The sequence below is a fragment of the Elephantulus edwardii genome, unplaced genomic scaffold, assembly GCF_000299155.1.
Source record: "Elephantulus edwardii isolate Elephantulus edwardi_28Jun2011 unplaced genomic scaffold, EleEdw1.0 scaffold00348, whole genome shotgun sequence".
Lineage (NCBI taxonomy): Eukaryota > Metazoa > Chordata > Mammalia > Macroscelidea > Macroscelididae > Elephantulus > Elephantulus edwardii.
The window spans coordinates 1379420-1404983 of record NW_006400098.1 but is presented as its reverse complement, the minus strand read 5'-3'; the positions used below and the strand labels follow the sequence as shown (position 1 = coordinate 1404983).

The 25564-nt window shown below is 49.7% G+C and overlaps 1 protein-coding gene across 1 annotated transcript in view; it reads right to left on the bottom strand.

The window, feature by feature from the left end:
- Window positions 1-5343: 5343 nt before the first annotated feature.
- Window positions 5344-25564, bottom strand: part of NLRP2 (NLR family, pyrin domain containing 2) — a 20928-nt gene continuing 707 nt past the window's right edge. The window contains exons 2-10 of the mRNA XM_006901874.1: window positions 18493-18570; window positions 17143-17214; window positions 15446-17036; window positions 13050-13223; window positions 9811-10035; window positions 8690-8860; window positions 8203-8373; window positions 6697-6867; window positions 5344-5536 (exon numbers count right to left, since the gene is read on the bottom strand). Of these exons, the coding sequence (XP_006901936.1) occupies window positions 5344-5536; window positions 6697-6867; window positions 8203-8373; window positions 8690-8860; window positions 9811-10035; window positions 13050-13223; window positions 15446-17036; window positions 17143-17214; window positions 18493-18570 (2846 nt within the window). The remainder of the gene's footprint in view (window positions 5537-6696; window positions 6868-8202; window positions 8374-8689; window positions 8861-9810; window positions 10036-13049; window positions 13224-15445; window positions 17037-17142; window positions 17215-18492; window positions 18571-25564) is intronic.

The window sequence follows — 25564 nt, the reverse complement described above, 5'->3', positions numbered from 1 at the left end:
GGGACGTGCAGGCCGGGAAAGAACTGTGCGTGGAGGAAGGAGGCAGAGACTGCAAATGGACAAATGTCATGTTGCTTCTGGCTCCTAACCTCAATTTTCTCCATTCGGATCCCTTTTTGCTGTTACCTGTACGAGGATCCTCAGATCTGAGTAGGCAACGAGAAAGGATCCGATCTCTGACGCACACCTTTCCTCATTTGAAACCGTATTGTGTTCTCTGATCCTGTCTGGACAACTGTTTCTTGGTCTGTGAACATGGTTTTGCACCAGCACAATGAAGCATTCTGGGATTTGCATTCTTCTCTACTGTCCGCCATAATCTAACACCTTTGCATAATCAATAAAATACAAATGAACTTCTGGGCTTCTCAGCTTTCAGCCCAGATGCAGCTGATGCCAGCAATGATTTATTTCCCTCACATCACGGCCTCATCTGCAGCCAGCTGGAATTTCTAGCAGTGCTCTGTGGATCTTCCAGTCATTTAAAAGTTATTTTTCATGAAATTAAACTTGCAGATTGCATTTTGGGGCATCAAGAATTGAACAGAGCTCTGAGTCTGATACCTAGCAAGCTGTAGATCTCTCACCAACCTATATCCCATACAGACGGAAGGTTATCAACACCTGTTATGTGCTGTCGAGTCGCTTGCGACTCATAGCAACCCTGTGTACAACAGCCCTAAACTCCGCTGTCCTGTGCCAATCGCATTGCCTGACACACCCATCCCGATTATCCCAGTCATTGAATCAATCCACCTCATAGAAGGCCTTCCCCTCCTGCGCTGTCCCTCCACCCTCCCACGCATGATGTCCTTCTCCAAGGACTGGTCTCTCCTCACAACATGTCCAAAGTATGTTAGACGGAGCCTCAGAATCCTTGCCTCCAAGGAGCCACCTAGGAGTCTAAAATACTGCAGGGTCGGAAAGGGAAACCAAGAATGAAGATGTCAAGAAAAAGGAGAATTGCACCGCAGTTCACAAGGAATATATAGCAGTGTGATCAAACACTTTTGCTGGGCTAAATATTCCGGACACAGTTTATCTTATAATTTGGGAAGAATCCATTAGACACAGCTGTAATTTCTAATGCAATCTTTATTTTTTTTTCCATACTTGCGGTAAACACTTCACACATAACAGGGTTACAGGCCGTGTGCACTTTGCACGTAACCGAGGCAGAACCAAACTCAGGCGGCATCCAACCGCCAACTACGAAGGCTCATGTGCCATCCTCTCTATGCGGTAACGACCTCAGTAGAACATAATGAAGGTATTGATAGTAGGTCTGTAACTTCTGCAGTGATGGTTATCATTTATGATGACCATCTGTGGATGGGCTTCTTGGACTTTTTGGAGCATCTGAAGGATCTGCAAGTCACTATCATCTACAGTTAACCTGGAAGACAAAGCGGGGGAAAGGAGATTCCATTCCAACAGTGACCACCAGCCTCCTCCTTACTCCGTGTCTGCTGGAGACTCAAGAACACAGTCAATGTCTCCAAAAATGTGAAGAGAATGAAAAGCTTAAGAAAGAAGTCATGTATTTTCTCTTCGTAAGTTATGAACTAGAGTTAAAGCCGAAACAAGAACCCTTTCTTGAAAATTATTAGAAGACACTCCTTTGTCCTTCTACCTTGACCTCTGAGCCTGTGCCTTTAAGGGCTTCACCGAGTAGGAGGCTGTCTGGATTATGCCAGAGTCTTAGTTATGTGCTGCTACTTCAGAACCAATTTCTAGATCACCTTCTGGCCGGTTTTCAGAGCCAAGAAATCACGTGGAAGGAGACTGGACAGCTTTTCTGAGGAGCACCCGGTGGGTTTGACCTGCCCTTTAAATAGGCAGCAGGACTCCTTCCCACTGCACCGCCAGGGCGGATGCTAGAGCAAGACCTGTATTTGTTTTCTAGGGAAAAAAATAAACAAAAGTCCAGGCCCCCACCCAACTAGGTTAATGCCACCAAAGCAGAAGGCTACCAAGTGACGTCAGCTGGACAATTATTCCACATTCTCTGAGACTGAAGAAATTCACACGGAATGTAGCTTTAAAGCCCATCTGGTCTATAGTGTATTTGGTAGACTATGCCTGTGGACCATGGAGTCAGGGCCAACCCACAGCTGACCCTCCAGGAAGGTTTTTCAGAGGCAGGTAACTGTACTGGAGAAGGCTCCCTCTCCCGTGCAGCAGCTGATGGATTCAAAGTGTGAGCTTTGGGGACTGCAGTGAGGTTTCTCACTAACAGGTCACAGTGCTCACTGGGTAGACGTGTTATGTGCCGTCGAGTCATCTGCGACTCATAGCGACCCTGTGTACAACAGCCCTAAACTCTGCTCTGTCCTGATCCAATCTTACTGTCTCTGACACTCACCCCTATTACCCTAGTCACTTATTCCACCTCAGAGGGTCTTCCTCTCCTGCGCCATCCCTCCACCCTCCCAATTATGATGTCCAAGGACTGGTCCCTCCTTGCAACATGCCCAAATTATGTCAGAGAAAGCTTCACAATCCTTGCCTCCAGGGAGCAGCCCGGTCTCACCCTCTCCAGGACGAACTTGCTTTTTCTCCTACATGTCCACGGTATATTCAATACTCATCCCCACAGCTCAAAAGGCATTAACGCTCTCATCATCCCTAGTTATTGTCCAGCTCTCTGATGCGTAGCAATTGTTGGCAAAGACCATGGCCTGGATCAGGCACACCTTAGTCTCCAGACTGACACTGTTGCTCTTCAGTACTTTGGAGACGTCTCTGACAAGCTGACTTTCCCCAAGACTCAGACTACCAATTTAATAGATGCAATGTATACTCCTGAAGAGTCAGGAAGGCCCATTCTTTAGACTCCTTCCAAGTATATACTAGGTTTGTCACCATCATTTATTTGGCCTCAGGGGATACCATCCTTAGTTTTCCAGGAGTCACCCTGCAATCCTGGATACTTGGGAGTCCTTGGGTGGCATTTTGCTAGCCAACAGTGTGAGGCCCAAGTCCACCCACAGATAAGAGTAAAATAACCCACCTAGAGATCTACTTGCAAACCAGAATGAGCTACTGAAAAATCCATGGAGCAAAGTTCAACTGACACCAGGAGGGAAGCCAAGAGTCCCTATATGACAGTGACCGGTACTGGGAACTACACTGCGCTGTGTATGTGGACATGACACCATGAGAAAAGTAAAATTAAAAGATCGAAATGACTAGCTGCCACATTATTTGCAATCCTATTATTGTGTGTTAAGTGCCATCGAGTCGTAGACAACTCATAGCGACCCTATGAGTGCAAGACCTGAACACTTGTATAACTTCCTTTCTCCAAGTTCACAGAGTTTCCAAAGGCAACCCATTTCGGAAGTGGATGCCACTCCTGCTTCCAAGCTTCTTTTAATTGGGAAGCTCCACCAAACACTGCCCACCATGGGTAACCATTATCGCATTTGACAGTGCCACAGTGCTTAACATCACAGCAACCATGAATTACCTCTGTACAGCAAATGGACAGGCAAGTGCTATACCACTTGAAATACCAATTTATGTATCCATTGGTCTAATATAATCCTAGTTTTAGGCAACTACCAGAATTGGAGAGTCACAATATATCCAATACAACCTTTAGACTTGAGTAGTTATTTTTGTCAATATTATCTTGGTTGCTGTTAGGAAACAAGTAGTTTCAAGACACTAAATGTGCTCTTCTGAGGTGAAAGAATAGTGCTTTATTCATGCTCTTCAAGTTAAACTACTTTCAGAAGATCATAGTTTCTACTAAGATCTCTGATCCACCAATGTGTGAAATCCGGCATGTGGGACCACTCCTGAAGGGTTTCATTAAGCACAGTCCAACAAAGTGGTAGGATGTTAGAACTGCAAATAAAAAGTGGTATCGTCGACTCAAAAGAGCCTGTCAGGAGGCTCCTGGATCACCAACAAGTTACAGCTATGAGACTGGCGTCTAGAAGGGAATGGCCAGTGCATCCCTCGGATTCAGGACCTGGAAAATAACCCTTACAATTGCAACCCCAGAGGTACGCGGTTCAAATCTACCAGATACTCTGCTGGACAAAGAGGGGCAATCTCCTCCTGTACCAGTCAGATCTGATTTGACAGTATACACAATAAACTAAATTTTTTTTTTAAAAAAGCTTAAAAATAACATGGTCCAACAGGCCCATCTCAGTGAAGATTGCCTTTCGAAGTGGGCCTTTCAAAGAGTTTGGTTTTGCAGTTCACAAGGGTAAGGGAAAAAAATCCCCACCTTAAAATAGTGGCCACATATTCTTTTTGACTAGTACAGTCCATCTTATCTGAGATTTGTGTTCAGTTCTGCACAATTTTAAGCCACCAGTGGGTCCAGGTTGTATCTGAAAATTTAAAACATTCCCCCACTCCTAGCAAGAGATTCTAGCTATTTAGAATCATGCTAACAAAGAGAGCAAGTGGTCCCTGCGTTCTAACAAGCTAGCCAAGAGCCACGTGATACTGCACGTACAGATTCTTTTCCTCAGACAGCAGACTCTCAAGAATATGCTTTTAAGCGGACACTGACTTTCCAAGACTTCTGAAACCAACATAACCCAGACAAACCCAGACAAGATCAAGATGAGCTCCTGCATCTGAGCTTCCTCAGCTGACCCTCCAGTGAGCTTTTTTTTTTAAAAATATAAATATTGTTTTATTTTTGCGGTGCAAACTTTCACCTAAAACACAAGGAAGCAAATGGCTTTGCTTTGGTCAAAAACGAAAACATTTTAAAAGTCAATACTTCAAGAAAAACAAAGGCAGTAACTCTCCAACCTAGTCCAAATCTTGATGATATCCAAAGTAATGGGGTCAGTGTGGAATTATGTTCAATAGGGTATTTGTTTTGTTTTGAATTTTCTTGTTGAGAATACATACAGCAAAACACACACCAGTTCAAGTTTCTACAACAACTCAGCCACACTGGTTTATTCTCGAGTTGCATAACCAAGCTAACCCTCCCTTTCTGAGTCATTCCTCTCATATAAACAAACTCATCCAGTGAGCTTTTGGGAGGCTGCAAAGTCACCGAAGACGGTCCATCTCTCTCCTGCAGGGTCACTGGTGGACCCCAACTGCTAAACGTGTCACGTTTACTACACCTCCCTATGGACCAGGCTCTCAGTGAGTGCCCCGAGTCCAAAGTTTTGTTTCATATTGAGCTTTCTGGTTTCCTATTGAATGCTTCCCTCATCCTCTGACTCATCTCACCAAAGCACCAGAGGCAGCAAATGAGAGAACTAGCTCAAGACCACAGAGGAAAAGGGGAATGTCAAAGACACTCGGATAATAAAGTCTTACGTTTGTGCCCTCTGAACCAACCGTGGAAGAAACTCAAAGCCAAGAAGGAACGTACTTGATTTTCTGCAAGTAGGTTTCTGGCAACTCCAGGGTGTCACACAGCGTCTTGATGCCACTATGCCCCAGGGAGTTATAGCCCAGGTCCAGATCAGAGAGGCTCCTGTTCTGTGCGAGCACAGACGCCAGTTCCATGCAGCAGAAAGGCGAGAGATTGCAGCCCCACAACCTAATGAGGAAACAAAGTACAATTCGTTAGTGCACGCAGCGTGTGCCATCACCCTGTGTACGCCGGGCACACACGTGGATGCTGGGAGTCCAGCAACGAGCTTTTCTGCCTTCACACGCAGCCTAACAACTAGAAACGGTGATGGAGGGAGCGTGTCAGGTCTAAGTGAGGGATGTAGGAGGTAACAAGCTCGAGTATCAGAGTCTTCTAGAAATGCAAGTCAAGGAAGAGTAAGGAAGTGGAGAGTGGAAAGGCACAAAAGGACCAAAGTGCTTTCCCTGCCGCTCTGCAGCCCATGCAGGTCTCCTGGAAACAGGACTTTGACACCAGAGCTGTCTGGGACATTGGCGAGGTCACCTTCGCTGGCTGTGAATGCGGTCTCGGAACCAGAGGTAGACACACAGTGTGTATAATGGTTCGTGTTGATGCCTGAGCGGAAACGGAATTCAATTTAGGCCAGAAGTGTGTTTCTGTTTATGAAGAGAGAAAAAAAAATACACTGACTCCTGGTGGCAAGCTTAACCAAACCAGCTTAATCCGGGCAAAGGCAGCTGTGTGCCCATGGGCACAGTGGCACGGTTCGGGCCAAATTCAGAGCCACCTTCCTGCTCAGCCCGCTGGACAGAGAATATGTAATGCTGGAGCCTTCGGGGACTTTCAACATCCTGAAATGCAAATGAATAAAATCTTGCGAGTTTTAACAGAACAAGACAAAAACGAAACTAGGCAAAGATGTAGGTTAAGGGTTCTCTGGGCAGAGAAACTGTACAGAGCCTTTATTAGATAGGAGAATATTAGAATATCAAGAGTCAGGGAGGCTCACAGAAGTCAAGAAGGCAGACCAGAGGTCTTTCCACCCAAATTAGATGTCATTGCTGTCTCTTCCGTATCATGGGGACTCTGTGTCCGAACAGAGCTGCACAGACTGTCCGAGGGCTGAATTTTACACGTGCGTCACTAGGTCTTTAGTCAGGAAATTCTGACCATCTACTCAGCACTGCAGTAACACACATGCCTCTGCGAACGGCAGTGCATGTTCTGCACATGGACACTGGCCAGGAATTGAACCCCATTCCCTTCTGTGGGTGACCAGTGACACACACACACACGCCCCCCCCCACCCCGCGCCACATTTCCAACACAGTTCAAGGCAGCTTTACCAGAGCACTTTGAGCTTGCACGCCGGGTTCTTCAAGGCCTCGCACAGAGCACTGATACCATAAATGCCAATGCTGTTCATCCCCAGGTCCACGTGGGTGAGGGTCTGTTTCAGGGGCAGCAGCCTGGCGATGTGCTGACAGCCCTTCTCGGTTATCCCGCTCTCCCACAGCCTGCAAGGCAACCACACGGCAGAGAACTCGTTTGGTGTCGTGGCCCCATACCATCACCTCCTACCCCGGGCCAAAGCCATACAACCTGCCATCCCTCTGAATCAAATCACGGTAGAAACGCTAAGGCAAATAGAATCATACTTGAATTTCAACGCAGTGCAGTCTGGCAGTTTCAAGAAAACCTTGGAAATGGGGAGACTTGGAAATAGGTTTATGTATGGGATGGTGTAATACGCAGATGAAACAAAAACACAAAACAAAACTCAAACCAATTCTCAAGCAGATGCCAGTTGATGACAATCTCATCAGTTTCTGGTGGGGACAGACAACACAGGCCTTCCCTGGAAGGAAGCCTGCCTTCCACAAAGGTGGGGATAGGATTGAGTTACGTGCTTTGATTCAGCAAGGGTACAAACGTCCTGTAGAGAGAATGGCCCCCTGCAAAGCGCCCTTTGCTCCTGGAATCTGATCTCGGTACTTCATGTAGCAGGACGCATGTCGAAGGCGTGTCCAAGGCTCTTGATACGGGGAAGTTGTTGGATTGTTTGTGTGACTGCAGGGGCATTTTACCAGGAGGGGCGAGTCCCCAAGGGAAGAAAGCTTTTAAGAGCCGAGGGTCCACCAGGGAGAGGGCGATTCTCAACCTGATGACCTGTGTGATGCCAACACGGGGCTTTGGCACAGCAGAGGGTGAGGGTCACACTGAGTCAGACAAGGTCCTGTGCTGTCGTGAACAAGGTCACTAGGAGGTGCGGCCCACCTGATGGTACCTGACAGGTGTCATCATGGAAGCCTTCAAGGAGGTAGAATTACAATGAGGAAAAGCTACGGATGCAGAGTTGAGAGAGACAGGGATTGTTGATTGCCCTCAAGTCGAGCATGACTCATACCAACCCTATGAACAAATGCTTGAAACCCTTCTACAACTACAGGGCTAGAGCAATTTCAAAATGGGATACCACGAACCTCCAGAGTGAAAAGGACCCCAGAGCCAAGGCACCCTCGAGCTGCTGAGAAGCCAGATTCCTTATTCAACGGGGGCTGCTGTGAGCCCCAGTCATCTCCACAGATCCTACCAATGACATGCTGCTGGAGACCACGCCACTGACAGGTCTCGGCAGAGCTTCCCAACCCAGCCTGACCAGGGAAGGAAATCCTGGTGATCTACCCCTGGAAATTAGCCAGTGACACTCCCTAGCAGCTCTGCCGCAGACGCGGCCCTCCCTGCACGCTGGTTTTGGTTCCACGAGCCCATGGGGGGGTTGTGGATGGTAAGAGAGGATGTATACAGACATGCCAGACACATGAACCGAAGCAACCAGCGGGGAGACTCACACCAAAGCCACCAGTTTGCAGTTGGGGTTAGCTATGCCTTCGCACAGCAGCTTCACGCCGTCGTCCATAATCTTCTGTTTTGCCAGGCACAGGTGGGTCAGCTTCTGGTTGGCAGCCAAAGCGGAGGCGAAGTCCTTGCAACAGATGTGCGTGAGCTGGCAGCTCTCCAGGCTGCGGGAGGTACGCGGTCAGAGGGTGGGAACCTGGGCAGGCCCTGACCCTGGCGGTTCCCGAGGGTCAGTCCTCGCCTGTCCCTTCTTGGAAACCCCTGTCTATCCCCCCATTAGTGACCCACACCAGAAAGAGGAGGAAAAGGCAGGGTATCAAGTGTGGGCTCTGCACCCCACACCCACGCAGGAGACCAGAGGTCTTAAGTCGCCAACTTCTGTACGTGGTGCGCACTAAGCTCTTCTTTCCAACGGTCACCCCAGTCCACAGTGGCCCCAGATTGAAGGGGGAAGATGCGCCCCGTGACCAGGAGACTTACAACAGTTTGCTGACCGGACACGCCGGGTACTTGAGCACTTTGCACAAACGCTTGGCGCCCTCGTCGCGGACGGAGATGTTGGTGAGGTTTAGGCATCGGAGGGACTGGTTCACCTTCAAGGTGTTGAACAACTCACCCCACTGCTCGCTGGTGGCGGAGCAGGTGTCCATGCTGCAGGAGAAACGAGACTGCCACTGGGGGACCCCCCCCCACTCCCCCGAGTTCACCGGGGCAGAACACAAAGCTGTTGCATTCAAACTGCCCCTCTTCATATTATCAATTGCTAATTGACTGTCACATTAGCTATCAATCGCAGCCACCATCTTCAAGAGTTGGCCAACTCTTAGGCGAGCTCTGGTGGCCTAGTGGCAGGAAACTGCACTGCAATCCCAGAGGTGCGTGGTTCAAATCCACCAGATGCTCTGCTGAAGGAGGAACAATCGCCTCCTGTACAAGTCAGATCCAATTTGATGGTACACACATAAAAAAAAAAAAAGTTGGCCAACACTGGTGCCTAGTGGTTAAGAATCTGAGCTGCATTCCTGAAGGTAGATGGTTCGAATCCACCAGCTGCTCTGTGGGAGAAGGATGGGCCATCTCCTCCTGTGCGATTAACAGCCTCTGAAAACCTACCAAAGGGTCAGCTATGGGTTGGTTCTGACCCAACCACACAACAGTCCATCCTACTTTCAGGGAGGGGACAGTCCTGCAGATTCTGACCCCTGGTGACACCCCCCCCCCGTGTGCTCCGCAGAGGTCACCAGGTCATGTGACTGTTAGGAGTTAGATCACCAAGATTTCCCTCCAGGGAACCCCTGGGTGGATCCTAACTTTCTTCCAGTTAGCAGCCAAGCTCACGACCGTCTGCGCCCTCCAAAGAGGCCAAACGAGACAAAGAAAGCCAGTTAACGACTCGACTAAATCACCAGCAGCAGTGGGTTACGGGCTGCCCTGCTCCCTGAACCGTCACTGGTTCGAATCCACCAGCCACGTCATGAGGGGAACACGGGGACTCCCCTCCTGTGAGGACTGGCAGCCTGGGAAACGCAGCCGATCCATGTCCAGGAGTCAGAACGGACGTGGTGGGTTCGGACCCCCTCCCACATCTCCCCCAACCCCACGCAGGGAGAAGTGTCATGAACCAGCGCTGCTTGATGTCCTTCTCAGACAGGAGCACGTACTTCAGGCACTGCAGGTGACAGGCTGGGTGCTTCAGAATGTCACAGATCCCATACATGTTTCCTTGGCCCTGGTGACCCAGCAGGCACAGCTCCACCAGGGACTCTTTTCCAGGGAGGGTGAGGCAGAAGACCCAGTACGCTTCCGACGGCAAGATGTTGTTGAGGCTAGGAGACAACCAAAACAACAAACAGAACACCAAAACCCAAGCAAACCTCTGAGACGTCTTGAGTTCCTGCATTATCTCTAGATAGAAGCCCAGGTCTGTGATACTTTAGAAGTCATTCGATGACGGGAGGCTGGGCCCTACCCCCAAACAAACGGTGTTCCCCAAAGAAGAGGAGAAGCACAGAAAAGCATCCAATTTCCTAACAAGGCTTTGCAAAGGGGAAACCGACAGAAGCAGCTCCCTTTCAAACACACTTTTTAATGTTTTTGCAAAAAATGCTTTGTCCTCCAAATGCTATATGGTGCCACTGTTGTAGAATGAGGCTGATACGGGGTGGGGGTAAGACTGAGAAAAACTGGATGAAATATGTTTACAGCACTGAAGTCTGTGGGGGAGAGAATAGTTTAAAAGTATTATATTATAGGGCATTATGTTTATCGTAAGAGTACGGAATGAGGGTTGCAGAGCGAATTATATGGGGTTGGGGGAAGTGTGGGGAGGGGGACTGTGTACCAATGAAGGACTTTTTCTTTTGCTTTTCAAAGAGAGGAGCTAAGGGGGGGGAGGGGCAGGGAGAAGGGTGCAACAATGAATGAATGCAATTCCAAAATCTCTAGATGTTCATTGAAATGAAAAATAAGTCACAGTCCCTGCTCTCCAACTGCTTAACAGCTGGCTTGCCAACCAGGATTAGGATTCAGGCCATTGCTTAGATGACCAGGCCTTTCTTCCTAGTCCATTCCAGATTGGAAGCTCTGCAGACCCCTACTTAACGTGAGGGTAATTCCCAGGGTCCCACGGATGGGTGGCGGCTTGGCTTAAAGCAAGTGGGCAGAGAAGGAAGCCTGGGAGTCCTGGGTTCTACCACTGATTCCTCAACGCCTTTTGTCTACGTGGTGTCCCAGCCCAGCACTGTCCATCTTTTCTACTCTGGTGGTTCTCAGAGGCTAGAGACCCCTTAGGGACAATCAGAGAGCGACAGAGTCTCCCCTGTCATAGCCATGGAGGGCTACGTGTGCTGTTAGCATCTAGTGACCGAGGTCAACTCAGGAGAGGCAACGGAGTGTTATGCTGCTTGAACTACCTCAGTCTTGTAAGGACAAATACTGCCTAAAGCCATAATGGCGAAAATAAACGGATAAATACGTGTATGGTAACTCAAGGCAAGGGGAAGGAGGAGCAGAGGGGCGAGGATGTGTAGCAGTGAAACCATGGGGTTTGCACGGAGGCAGAGGGGGAAGAAAATTGGCAAAGTCAGGGCAAAAAGACAGGGTAATGAGGAACAAGTTCCAATGGTGATTTTAAAAAACCATGCCCGAGAATGATTGACACATGCGAATGAAGACCAGTATAACACACAATGTATGTAAACGAAGCAAAATTAAAACCCAACCAACAAAACAAGCTGCCTCCAAGTAGCGTACACCATGCCCCAGTAAGGAGACATCCAGCCCAAACAAGCTGGAAACCCTGGTTAACACAGCCCTGCTGGGTGCCATCGAGTCACAGGCAACCCAGAGCTGACCCTCTGGGGGTTTTCAGAAGCAGTCAATCTCATGGGCGATTGTCCATCCTTCTCCCTCAGAGCATCCGGTGGATTTGAACCATGTGCCTTGGGGAATGCAGTGCCGTTCCTTGCCACGAGGCCAGAGCTCCCCGACAACTGTTTATTATGTGCCACTGAGTAAAACCAGGACTCGTTACCTATGCTATGAACAATAGCTCGGAACCCTGCCCTGTCCTGAGCCAGTCTCACTGTCTGACACACCAACCTTATTACCCCGTTACTGTGTTCATCCATCTCAATTTAGGGTCTTCTCTCCTGCATCGATGCCTTCGCCCTTCCAAGCATGACGTCCCTCAAGGACGAGTCCCTCCTGGAGACATGCCCCAAGTATGTGAGACAGTTTCACAATTCTTGCCACCAAGGAGCAACCTAGTTGGCACATCTCGTCCCGTACAATTTACAGCCTCTGCAAACCCCTAAGAGGGCCAGTTATGAGTGGATTCCAACTTGATGGACAGGAGAGTTTAGGAATACAACCCTGTACGTGTCACTGATTGGATCAAAACTTTCCCAAGAGACAGGCCCCCCAAGAGTTTAGTCCTCAGTGACCTAGAACAGATCACATCGCTTTTCAACACCTTTTAACCAAAGGCCTCCAAAGATGACCACCACTAGGGAGGTGGGTGCTCCTCGACACATGAGCCAATCAAAAAGGGACCCAAGTGCCCTCACAGCTCAGAAGGCTGGATGGACGTCCAAGGACGGACGGAAGCAGTCGGCACAGAAACGTGTCAATGAGGATGCTCTGTAGTGTGAGATTTGCACCGTCAACCTGCATGAACTGCTGAAAGAGAAGATTTCTTAATAGAAAAGTTCCTAATAGCAAAGGGATGAAAACAACCCACACAATGGAATAGTACGTAGCACTGAAAAAGAAGGAACTCTATGAAGTACCTCTATCACAAAAGGACAAATACTTCATACTGCCTCTGTGATAAAAGAATTACATCAGGGTTAGGATAGACTGAGAAAAGAGGGGGTAAGTAACATACACTGCATGGCAACATGAGGCAAAGAACTGCTTAAAAGGAATATATGATTAGGTATTATTTGCATGACAACAGTGCAGAATAACAGCACAGTAAAGTGGACTGAGGTCGGGAATTTTACAACAGTGAAATTTTTTTTTTAAGAGAAAAGTGAACTGAGGGGGGCAGGGAGGGCAATGTGCAACAATGCAGGAAAATTCAAGTTCTCTAAACTTCCATTAAAATCTCAAAAAACCACTCCCTCGATTTCTCCCAGATCAGACTAAAAAGCTCATCCTTGTCCTCCTATGGTGCCCCATGGCTGTCAGAACTACAGTGTCACATGCCATCAAGATGACGGAGTCTCCCAGCAGACAGACTCAAGCCCGAGATCACCTCTGGGACCGGCATTCGAACCCCGGCCTGTCAGGAAACCCGACTCCAGCCTGCAGGCCAGGGCTCCGGGATGCTACTTACACGACTTTGCGGAGCTGACAGCTGGAGCCCGAGGCGATCTGTCTCCCCAATATTTTCGCGGAGGTTTTACTGATGTAGCTTGGCTGCATTTCCAGAAGCTCCAGTTTCTTGTTTGACTCAAATAAAGAGCAAAGTTCCCTCCAGAAAGACAGGGCACGCTTGTCCAGCCTGTGCCTGGATGGGAAGAGACGGGGAGAGAGTTGTGGTTGAGTGTGCGGCGAGTGTCTCTGGAGACAGAATATTGGTACTTGACAACTATGCAAAATCTGCTCAGGACTGTTGTGGCTTCAGTCCCTGATAACCAGGTCGGAGAACCCCTATGAGTCAGCGGACCTCGGACCACAAGGGAGTCCAGACACTGGCCTTTGATCACAAGCGACCTTCTCCCACAGAATCCACCTCTACAGACTCCAATCCTCAAACCTCAATGACCGGCCACACGCATCACCCATCTGCACCGACCAGAGACCTCCAGCAAACAGATTCAACTCAAAGGAGGGGGCTGAGGGAAAGGAAGATCGTCACCGAGGTGGCTTGCCAGTGCCAACAGCAATGGGCTCGGGTGTGGTGGACGTGAAGCACTGGACTGGACAGGGCTGGGTTCAGTTCACAGGCGTGACAGCATGGACCAAGTATCACCAAGTACACAAAGAGCCTTGTGGGCCCAAGTGATTCACGCCAAGCCTTCTGACTCCACACATTACCACCATCAAACAGACTGCCACTTGGCTGGACAAAGAAACCCTGCAGGTCACTCCCAGCCTTTCCCCCCTGGAGTCCCGGGGAGCAGGCACTGACCCCACTCAACGAGTTAGGAACGGCATGGCTTGAAAGCCAAGCAAAAACCCTGCGTATCAATTCACACTGCACCACTGTTTGAGTCAAGTAGAAGCCATCTACATACCCAACATATGAAGACTCCTTCACACATAGTGAAACGGCCCTTTATAAAGAGACACCAAGTCCTGACACGTGATCCTTAACGGAAGCAGATCGCCGCATCTATGACCTGCTGGGCAGCTGGTGGGGTCAAACTACGGAACTGTTCAGTTAACGGCCCACCACTTAATGCACTGTCCCACCAGGGGTCCTAGGAAGGACAGCCCTCACAAGACGACTACCACTGAGTCAACGCTACTCTTCCAACTTTCAAGTGGGCTTCTGAGGCTGTAAATGTTCATGGCAGGACAGTCATCCGCCTGTGACAAGGCAACTGGTGGATTTGAACCTCTGACCATTGTGTTACAAACGATGATGCCAGAGATTCTTCAGGCAAGTACGCAGACAGGTAACCAGAGAGGAACATTCAGCAGCTGCTACCAGGGCTGTTAGAGACATCTGTGGTCTAGAAGCACTGAAGTCTGTTCACAGATCTCATCCATGTGGCGTATGGTATGGCCTACAGAACTGCCCAGAAAAGTTTGGCAAAAGACATAGGTCTAACAGATGAGATTCTGTTAGACCAACGTATCAGCAAGACAGAGGTGGCTGCTTCGTCTTCCTCAAAAGAAAAGAAATTTCAAAACAAGATCAAGTTCCCAAGCTTCCGTTCCTAACTCACTCCATGCTGCCAACACCTTGGACGTGAAGCAGGAAGTAAAGTCGAGAGGAACAGTGCCAAGTCCAAGGGCAAAGCAGGGAGGCCCGTGGGGGGACAGGGAAATGCTTGACCACCAGCCAGAACGTCAGTTGTTTGAAGCCACCTATATAGGTTCTGTTCTGTAAAGGCAGCCTGGAAAACCCCCCTGGAGATGCTTGGCTCAGCACACAGGGTGCAGAGGGCGCGAGTGGACATGTCCGCCCCCACAAAGTGAGCTCTGGTGGCAGCCTGGTGGAACAAAGCTGTGCTGCGTTCCCCAAGGCAGAGGGTTTGAATCCAGCAGCTCCCCCTGTGGAGAAGGACAGGCGATCTCTGATTGGAGTCGGTTGTGGCAAATATCACAAAGCAAGCAACAGTCAGGATTCAGGGTGGTGTTCAACACCCTTCTGTCACTGTAGCTCTCACCTTCCGTCAGCGGAGTTACCCTGCATGATCTGGCCTTGACAGGCAGCCAGGAGTGGAGCGATTCCTCTGGCCCCTGGTCCAAAACTCGACACAGAGGAAGGCCAAGCATGACCCGGAGGGTTCTGAGACACGCTGAACCCACAGATGCTGGAGGACGCAAGGACCTACCTCGAGAGCTGGCCGTAAAGCCTTCCCCAGAACCTGCACCCTGGATTTGAACTTTCAGCCTGCCAAGTGAAGAACTGGCTGAAATCCTGACAGCAGCACACAGTAAAGGCAGTCGGCAGGAGTTGGCAGTTCCAGATGGCTACTGCCAAAACTGTGCAGTTCTGACTTCTTACAAAATGCAGTCAGTGAAATCGAGAAGACAAAAAAAAAGCTGAGTCCTTACCTCTTGTCCTGAGCTTTCGAGGACTCGTCATTCTCCAGAAACAGGCCCCTTTCGACCTGCAGCGAGATCCGCTCCAAGTTCTCACAGTGCTTCAGGCTGTAGGCCGCGTGGAGGAGGTCCGTTTCGCTTTTGATGTGCACCACCGCCTCGTTGAAGCTGGCCATGGCCTTCTTGGCCAGCTCCTCCGCCTGGGCCTCGTACAGGCAGTACAGGATCTCTTTCATGGCCATTGTGGAGAAGGTGTGCTCCTCTTCAGAGTCCACCTGCCAGCCCAGGATGTCCTGCCTGACCTTCCGGGACAGCTGGCAGCCGAAGGCCACCTCCACGTCCTTGGTGTTCTTCTCGTTCAAGAGGCCAAACAGGAAGAAGACCACGGGGTTCAGGCTGGGGTTCCGCAGTCTCTCCTCCTTGCAGAACAGCTTGTGCAGCCCCCCGACGTCCCCGCTCAGCGTGTTGTCGCCTTGGTCGCCCTCCAGGAGGTACAGCAGGGCCGTGAGCAGCTCCTGAACGCTCAGGTGGACGAAGCTGTAACAGCGTTCATCGTGCTTGCCCTTCACAAGGATGCTCTTGGCCACGAAGGGGTCAAGGTCGGATTCCTGGAGCCTGAGCGCCTCCAGGTCATTGCCGTCGAACACAGCCATGTGGTTCCACACGCCCTTGGCGGCCAGCAAACACACGGCCTTCAGGGAGGCCTGGAGGGGCCAAGGGGGGCAGGCGTTCGCCGCCTCCTCCGTGAAGCTGCTGCACAGGTAGTACAAGTAGAGTGACGTGATGGTTTGCATGGTGGGCGCGGGGTCCTCGCCCTTGGCCAGCTGCCGCTCCAGGCACGTGCACACGATCCAGCAGACCATGGGCGCAATGCCCATGCTGAACAGGGCGGCGTTGGCCTGCATGCAGTCGAAGGCCTGCGCCGCGCGCTCCTCGTCCTGGAAGTACCTGCAGAAGTAGTCTCTGCGCTCGGCCTCCGTGAGGCCCTCCACCTCCAGCAGCAGCGGCTGCTCCAGCAGGAGCCGCAGCTCGCGCAGCGCCCTGGGGCGCGTGGTGATGAGCAGCGTGGCCTGCGGGAACAGCTTCCTCTTCATCAAACTGCTCAGCAGCACGGCCACGGGCTTGCGCTCCCGCCAGTCGCCGCAGATGTCGCGGATGAGCGCGCCCGGCGCGAAGCGCAGCTCGTCGTAGCCGTCGAGCACCAGCAGCAGGCTGCCCTGCGCCCGGCCCAGCAGCTCGGGCACGGCCGCCTCCAGCTCGGGGCACGTCTGCGCCAGCAGCTCGGCGCACGAGCACGGCTCCAGCCGGGCCAGCCGCTTGCACTCCAGGTAGAAGCTGTACTTGAAGGGCTTGGCCAGGTTGTCCTCCGCCCAGTCGAGCACCAGCTTCTTGGCCAGCGTGGTCTTGCCGCTGCCCGCCGGCCCGTACAGCACCACCGTGTGCGGGAAGGGCCCCGTGGGCAAGCGCGGGTTGCAGAAGGGGATCTGCATCTCGTACTTGTGATGCACCACGTTGAGGTTTTCCGAGAGGCCCGGGCAGAAGTGACTCTTCCAGATTTGCTGGTACTTCTTTTTCAGGATGGTCTTATATTTGTCTTCATGATCTTCAACGAAGGGGGGAGGCAGGGGACAGACAGAACGGAGAGGGTCAGGGGATGAGAGCTTTGCAAAACCAAGCTCAGGCCCACCCCCGAGAGGCACGGGGCTCACCTGGCCTGGTTTTCGCCCAACTCTCTTCCGCGTCTAGGCTCACGAGGTCTTCTTCCTCGATCTCCACCGACCCTGTTCAAGACAAAAGCTGGCATCACCAACTGTGCTGGCCAGACGTCGGCCCGGCTGGGCCAGGATTCCTGGTGTGAGCCCAACTGCAGTTCAGGGTGACCCTGCAATGATTCTCAAGTCCGCATCACCCACCGTCTGTCATGCTCAGGACTGATTTTATCTATCATGCTGGGGTTCTATACAGTCAGGATTTTGTTCATTCATGTGATTGTATAAAATGCACGTGAAAGAAACAATACGTAACATTATATACCAACAATAGTAGTAAAAAATATTCTTAAGTTTTAAAAGCCAAACAAAACCACTTACTAGGCTTCGTGTAAGGACTTGCCCTGTGAACTCAAGACACATGTGGGTTCAAATCCACCATCAGCAAGAGAAAGATGGGCTACCTCCTCCCGCACCATTTACAGCCTATGAAAACCTGCCAGAAGGTCACCTGTGAGTGGGTGCCACCCTGATGTTGTGTGCCAAATTAACCCCTTGACTTGAGCACTCTGCTTTTCTGAGAACTTTGTACTTTTCTTGCTCTGGTAAGAACTTTCTAAGCAGTCTGAAAAAGCAGCAGCTCGGACAGCTGTGAGCTTATGTCAGGCGAGCGGAAAAATGCTTGCACCCTGCAGAACACGGCACTGACGAGGTTATCTGTCCAACGGGTCTGCGTTCAGTCCATTCTCACAAACAGAAAAATTACAACACACTAGTTACTCATCTTTGCTCCTGGGGCAGACAAAGTCCTAAGAAAGCCAAGACACAGAGGATCCTAACAGCCCCAATTCACGACTGTCTATCAGACTGAGATACCAGACAAGAACCAAGAGAGATCTAGTACCGTCTACAGAAAGACACCAACATTCCAAGCAGTGTGGAGAAAAGTCTTGGAGAAAGAATAGGCAGAGCGCTCCTTGGAGGCAAGGATGATAAAGCTTTGTTTCACATACTTCAAGCAATTTGCTACGAGAGGCTATTCCTTGGAGAGGGGCATCAGCTTGGGAAAGTGGAGGGACAATGAAAGGGGAAGAACCCTCAACCAGACAGACACAGGGACTGCTGTTATAGTTGGAGTGTATCTGACATAAAGACAGCACAGGATAGAATAGCGTTCAGATCTGTTCACTGAGTCATGCTTGAAAGCACTTATGGGAAGGGAGCATAGTTCATGAGACAATCAGCAGAGTGTCAGAAAATGAGATTTGAAAGAGGGAGTTCCCAGGAGGCATGGAGAGCAGGGCACGGAAGGGCAGGCTTCAGTCTCAACATTCCAGGCTCTACACCAACCTGGCTCTTCTATCTCTTCCTCTTCTTCTATCTGTTCTTCCGTCTCCAGCTCTTTTTCTATCGTGGTCTCATTTTCATCTGAAGAGGAAAGAAAAAGGTGCATGACAGGCTTGTGAGAGTGGAGCTGCTCAACTCCAGCCAGCAGACAGTCCTTGATTCCTAGGACCTTCCATCAGCTTACAGACGCTGTGGGTCATAAGCAGAAGGGAAATCCCGGGTGTCTGAGACAGACACAGCTACTTTTTGGACTGAGCCAATTCTTTAAAAGCATGACCAGCTGTCAAACTCGACAGACGCCCAACTCACATGGACATTCTGCTGATCCCTACGCCACCTTCGGCGTTTTGTGTGCTGTTAAAAATCAGATTAAAAAGTCCATTCTGCAAATTACTACCTAACTTGGGAGGGACTGGAGAGCATTAAGCTGAGTGAACTAACTCTGTCCCATAAGGACAAATACTGTATCTAACAATGACTACTGTAAAATGAGTAGGAAGATGTAAGGGGGGAGGTTAGGTGGAGGGTTAATTGTAGGCTCGCACAATTTCATGAGGGGGGTGCCGAGCGAAATGGGAAGGATCTGGTGTGGAAAACAGGATTTGAATTTTTGTAAATAAACCAGTATAAAAAATGTCAGGTAGAACATATATGAATGATTGTAGGAAATAGAATGTAAATGAAAGCTTGTATAAAACAATGCATATGAAACAGACTATCCAAGTATATGAGAAATCAATAAAGATATTAAAGACTCACAGCGACCCTATGTACAACTACCCGAAACCCTGCTCTCTCCTGAGCCAATTTTTTAAATTATTATTAAATTTTATTAGTTTTAATGAACATTTACAGAGATTTTGGGTTCTCATTCATTCATTGTTGCACTGTTTTCTCTACCCTCCTCTCCAGTTCGTTCTTCTCGCCCCACCAATGTCTGTTTTAATTGTCCAATTGCCAGTGCTTGTCAAAGCCAGTTCTGATTAATCTCCTTTGTCAGTATGTCCTTTGCCATTCCCTATCACTCCTCCCCGAGAGAGACTTCACCCCTGAGCTAATCTTATTGTCTGACACACCCATCTCCATAATCCCAGTGAACGAGTGAGTCAATCCAACTCACTGAGGGCCTTCCTCTCCTGCGCTGTGTCCCTCCACCCTCTGAAGCATGACCTTTCTCTCCAAGGACTGGGCCCTCCTTTCAACATGCCCAAAGTATGTCAGACAAAGCTTCATATTCCTTACCTCCAAGGAGCAACCTGGCTTCACCCTCTCCAGGACAAACCTGCTCATTTTTTTTAGTCTATGGTATATTCATTACTCTTCTCCAGCGACAGCTCAAAGGCATCAACTCTCCTATCCTCCCTAATCATTGTTCAGCTCGCTGATGCATAACAAGTGATGGCAAGGACCACGGCCTGAATCAGGCACGCCTTAGTCTCCAACCTCGTAAAAAGGTCAAGTAAATCCCCATTTTTACGTCTGGGGTTATTCATTCACTCTGGGTAACTGAGTCTTTGAATGGGTCAAAGTACACGGACGGTGTATGCAGACTAAAAAGGCTGCAGAAACAACGGGAAGAGACGCCCAGTTAGATCCCGCCGCAGCAGGAGCTCCCAGGGAGCTTCCCAGAGTCAACGCGCCCCCCTCCCACTTTGTGCCAGCATCCTGGACCCAGGCTTGGGGAGGGGGCTATGAAAAGGACAGGGCCACCCAGGTGTGGAATTGTTAGAGCACTAGATCCTTTGGTCATTTTCAGAGCATCAATGGGCATGTTTTTCTGCCTACAGGGAGCTCCGGTGGCCTAGTGGTAAGAAGCTGTGCTGCCAATCTGAAGGCACGAGGTTCAAATCCACTAGCTGCGTTATAAAAGGAAGAAGGGCAGTTTCCTCTTGTGAACTTTACTGCCTCTAAAAACTCCTTGGCGGGTCATCTGTGGGTCCTCACCAGCCACCTCTGTGTGCACTTGAACCATCAGAGTTCTGGTTAACACGCATGTCAACGGCACCTTTTAATGCAATCCAGCTGACCCCCACGCAAAGGACAGGCGAACTGTATCTTCCCTGCACATGCACGGATTTACCGATTTCTAGTATAAGCACTAAACATGTGGTATGAATTCACCTGCAGCTCCAGAGAAGACAGGTAATATTCTCTCCCTTGATTAAATTACCTCCAGACTCCCCTGGAGGGAAAGCTGCAAGCTGGTTCCGACTTGACAGTACACAATTACAAATGCCAGGGAGCTCTCTGCTGGCCCAGAGGTAAGGAGCTGTGCCGTCAACCCAGAACCAAGTGGTTCAAATCCCCCCTGCTCGGTGAGAAGACAAGACTCTGAAAAACCGCTGGAGGGTCAGCTGAGAGTTGGCGCCTATGTGACGGCAAAGAGGTGTAAAGACATTTTCTCATTTTAGCTTTAAGTGGCAAGAAGCTGTGCTGCAATCCTGAAGGCACATGGTTCGAGGCCAGCAGTGCCCTGCAGGAGAAGGATAGGCAGTCTCCTCCCGTGTGATTAACTGCCTCTGAAAACCCCCCCAGAGGGTCCACTAGGGGTCGGTTCTAACTCCAGCGTACACACCACCACCTGCTGGCCCACAGTTCCTCCTTCAAACTAGAAAGGGGTTCTTGTATTTCACGCCACTGAAGCAAGTCAGAATTCCCCCATCTCAAGATAAGGCTTATAAATGAGGTAACTTACCGTCTGACCCTATTTCTACGAAGAGTTTCATCGACATTTCTGTAAAAGAGAAAGGAGAGGGTGGGTGAAATCTTTTAGATGCAAGTAATTATAGGTTTCAGAATTTCATTTCATTTAGCTATCTTCAAATTTGTAATCTGCAGAGGTGAGAGGAGTTAAAACCTCACCGGTCTATGAAAGGCAAGGATTCCAATTGGCTTAGAGGGCTAAGTGCTGAGACACTAACTGCAGGATTGTGAGTTTGAACCCACCAGTTGTTCCGAGGGAAACAGATGAGGCAGTTTGTTTTCACTAAGACTGACCGCCCTGGGGACCCCAAGAGTCAGTCCCATTGCTCAGAGGGCAGTGAACAGGGACACACCTGACAGCAGTGAGTTTAACCCGTCAAGACAGACTGGAAGTCACAACAGAGGAGACACACAACTGGGACATTTGTTAAAAAGACAAAACTCAAAACGACACACAGTATCTGACTGGTGCGCCATCAATATATGTATACATGGAAATAAAAAATACAAATATAAATATTATCAATATAAAAATCTATTTCAAAATCTGATGGAATTTTAGACCGGAGAAACGGAATTTAAGTATATATATAGAAATAAAATACATAATTACACAATTGTTATAATATATACTATGTAATATGTATCATGTAACACACATTTTGTTATGTGCCATCGAGTCGCTTGCATCTCATAGCGACCCCATGTACAACAGCCCTAAACTCCGCTCTGTCCTGTGCCAATCGCACTGTCTCTGACACTCCCATGCCAATTATCGCAGTCACTGAATCAGGCCACCTCATAGAGGGCCTTCCTCTCCTGCGCTGTCCCTCCACCCTCCCAAGCATGATGTCCTTCTCCAAGGACCGGTCTCTCCTCACAACATGTCCAAAGTATGTTAGACGGAGCCTCAGAATCCTTGCCTCCAAGGAGCCACCCTGTTTAACCCTTTCCAGGATGAATCTGTTTTCCTAGCAGTCCAGCGTACAACATGTACAACACACATTTAGGTAACATAATACATAATATATATTGTATTTTCTATATATATATATATACACACATTGGCCTCTTGACTACTATGTTTGTAGATGTAATTGTCAACAGGGCTCTGCCTTAGCTTAATGAGATCACACGACGCCCCTCCAGAGACGTAAATCCTAACCCTCTGATGAGAGGAGATTCCAGTTTGAAGATGGGTTTGCTATGTTAGCAGTACCATATGCTGTGAGTCAGAGCTCAGAGCTGACCCTCCTGGGGGTTTTCAGAGGGTGTCAACCGTGTGGGAGAAGACTGCCAACCTTTCCCCTGCGAAGCTGGTGGTGGCTTTGAGCGAGAAGGTGTGACCAGGACACCCAAGGTCCCTCACTGGGGGGAATGGAGCTGGTCTGCTATTGCCACGAGTCCATGCTCAAGGGCACAGTGGAAGTCCTTCCTGCATTCATTCGTTTGTCTGTCGCCGTCTGGTCGGAACCGACACATAGCTGACCTGTCAGTGGGTCTTCAGAGGTGACAAGCCACACGGGAAGAGACTCTGTCTCATGGATCTGCTCGTGGATTTGAACCGTATGCCTGTGGATTGGCAGCCCCACTCCTTTCTACAAGGCTACCGGAGCTCTCTTGTTGACAGAGTAAGGATTAGTTTATCAGTGAAGGCACAAACCACATTGTCAGAAGCACAGACCTCAAGGTGCACTAGCTGTGTTCCTAGTGCCCAGCAGGCCCGTGCTCAGGTGGCCAGCCCACGAGGCAGCACTGTCCTGGGCTATGTCTCTCCATCTGGGACATGTGTGAGCCTTGTCTAGAAATGCGGGGTTCCCAGGAAGGGCAGTATCTGACTTCATCGTCCACTAACCTCAAGATTTAACTGTCTGACCCGTCCAGGGATGCTGTGAGCTACCACTGGCAACCGCTCCCCTGAAAACGGACTGGGAACACCCTGTGAGCTTCCTCCTCGAACAGGATCCCTGTGGCCCACCTGACAGCAAGATTTCAAGAACTCACACGACCAGAAGCAATCCCAGACCCCATAGCGGAGCCAGGATCTCGGAGGACATTCATGCAGTAGAAGCTCCCGGAAGATCGCAGAGCACAGCCCAGGCTGCCAAGGAAGTACCCTAACACGGATTCTCCACTGGGGCAAACTCTGAGTCCTACAGAACGTGGCAATGGGGAGAATCTTTTTGGTTACCACAATCTAGCAAGGGGTTGTTCTTATGTGCCATCGAGTCACTTGCGACTCATAGCGACCCTTTGTACAAGAGCTCTATACGCTCTTCTATCCTGTGCCAACCTAGCCATCTCAAACGCACTTATTCCCACCGCCCCAGTCACAGAATCAATCCATCTCACCAAAGGTCTTCCTCTCCTTCGCTGGCCCTCCACTCTGCCAAACATGACGTCCCTTTCCAAGGACCAGTCCCTCCTTGCAACATGCCCAAAATATGTCCGACGAAGCTTCAGAATCCTTGACTCCAGGGAACACTCTGGCTTCACCCTCTTCAAGACAAACCTGTTTGTTCTCCCAGCATTCCATGGTATATTCAACACTCTTCTCCAGCACCACAGCTCAAAGGCATCAATCCTCTTTCTATCAGCCCTATTCACTGTCCAACTCTCTGATGCATAGTACGTAACTGTGAAGACTATAGCCCGGATCAGGCGCACCTTAGTCTCCAGCCTGACATTGTTACTCTTCAGTACTCTTGAGAGGTCCCTCACAGCTGACTTTCCCAATGCAATTCGTCTCCTGATTTCCTGGCTGCTGTTACCAAGAGTGTTGACTGTAGAGGCAAGTAAATTGAAACTGTTAACTATCTCAATCTCTTCACCATCCATGCTGATGCTGCCAATTGGCCCCGTGGTGAGAATCTTTGTTTTCTTGACATTTAGCTTTAGTCCATATAGGAGGCTGTAGTCCTTGACCTTCTGCAGCAAAGGGTGGGATGGGGTAATGGAACATGCATCTAGTGGGGACAAGTCAAGGGTGTTGATAAACACTCTGCAGAGCCAGACACACCCCCTCACCCACCCCTCAGTGAAGAGCCACCAAGCCCCTGACACGGCAGCTGTTGCTGACCTGGTTCTTGGGGAGCCCATGCATTCAAAGGACACCTGCCCCACTGCGTTTTCAAGACCTTTCAGAAGCAAATCGGGATCTTCTCCCACGGCTCCGCTAGGTGGCTCTGAGCTGTCTACCTTCGCGCTGTCGTTTTCTTAGCCATGTGCATTATCAAGGTTCAGTGCTACTGTAAAATCTATGTCAGAGAAGGTAGATCTGAATGTGCGCGCGCACACACACGTGTGTGTCCATGAGTGTTCAGACATACCAGTCCTTGCGGTTGTGTCTAACAGGCTGGTCTGCCAACCACAAGGTCAGAAGTTCAAACCCAGGAGCTGCTCTGCAGGACAACGATAGGTCACCTCTTTCTGGGAGTCGTTGGAATTCACAGGAGCACAGCAAGTGTGATGGGTTTTAGGTAGAGGTGGAAACATGGCAAGTAGAAACTGGACAGGGAGTTATGAAAGCCCAGCATTCGTATGGAGACCTCAGCTGACCTTAGCGAAGGTGGTGGAGATGATCTGAACTGAAGTGCAGACCTGAAGCTGGACTTCAAAACACCCCCAGCAGTAAAGGGGAAACTCGGACAAAAAATGTGAGGATTCTAGTCTGAAAACCCTCCAAAGCTTGAGGTCATCACGAGTTGGCATGGACTCAGGAGCAGCCACTAGCAGCAGCAGCATTTGTGGTATGGACAGGTAGCCCCGCCCGTAAGAAGAAAAAAAAAAAAAAATCAAACCTCAGCTTATGCTAAAGTGTAGCTACCTCTGCCCCTCCTCCTTCGGACCAAGTGCACTGCTCCCCCTCCTTCCCCCTCCTCCTGCCTGCATGGCTACCTTATCTTATAGAGGCAAAATGACATTCTTTGTAAAGGCATAAAAAACTTCCCTGAATTCCTGTACCTAAAGGTAACTACTCACCAATCAGACCCCAGCAAGTCTCCAGGCTACCCCCCTCCTGTGCAATGGTCAAACTGAATGCAAGCCATGATACCAGCTGCTCTAAATAGCCAACGATAGCTCAATTTGTTAGACAAAGAAGTAAAAAAGGTATAAAAGGAAAAGTTGGCTTTGTCCGGGGCTCTCACATGGATGCTGCCGTTTCAGTCCATGAGGGCCCTCGTTTGAACTTGGAATAAACTTTGTTAATTTGGCTAGTATCAGAGAGTTGGACAATGACCAAGGAGGACAGAAGGAGAATTGATGCCTTTGAGCTGTGGTGCTGGGGAAGAGTATTGAGAATACCATGGACTGCTAGGAAAACAGATTTGTCCTGTAAAGGGTTAAACCAGGTGGCTCCTTGGAGGCAAGG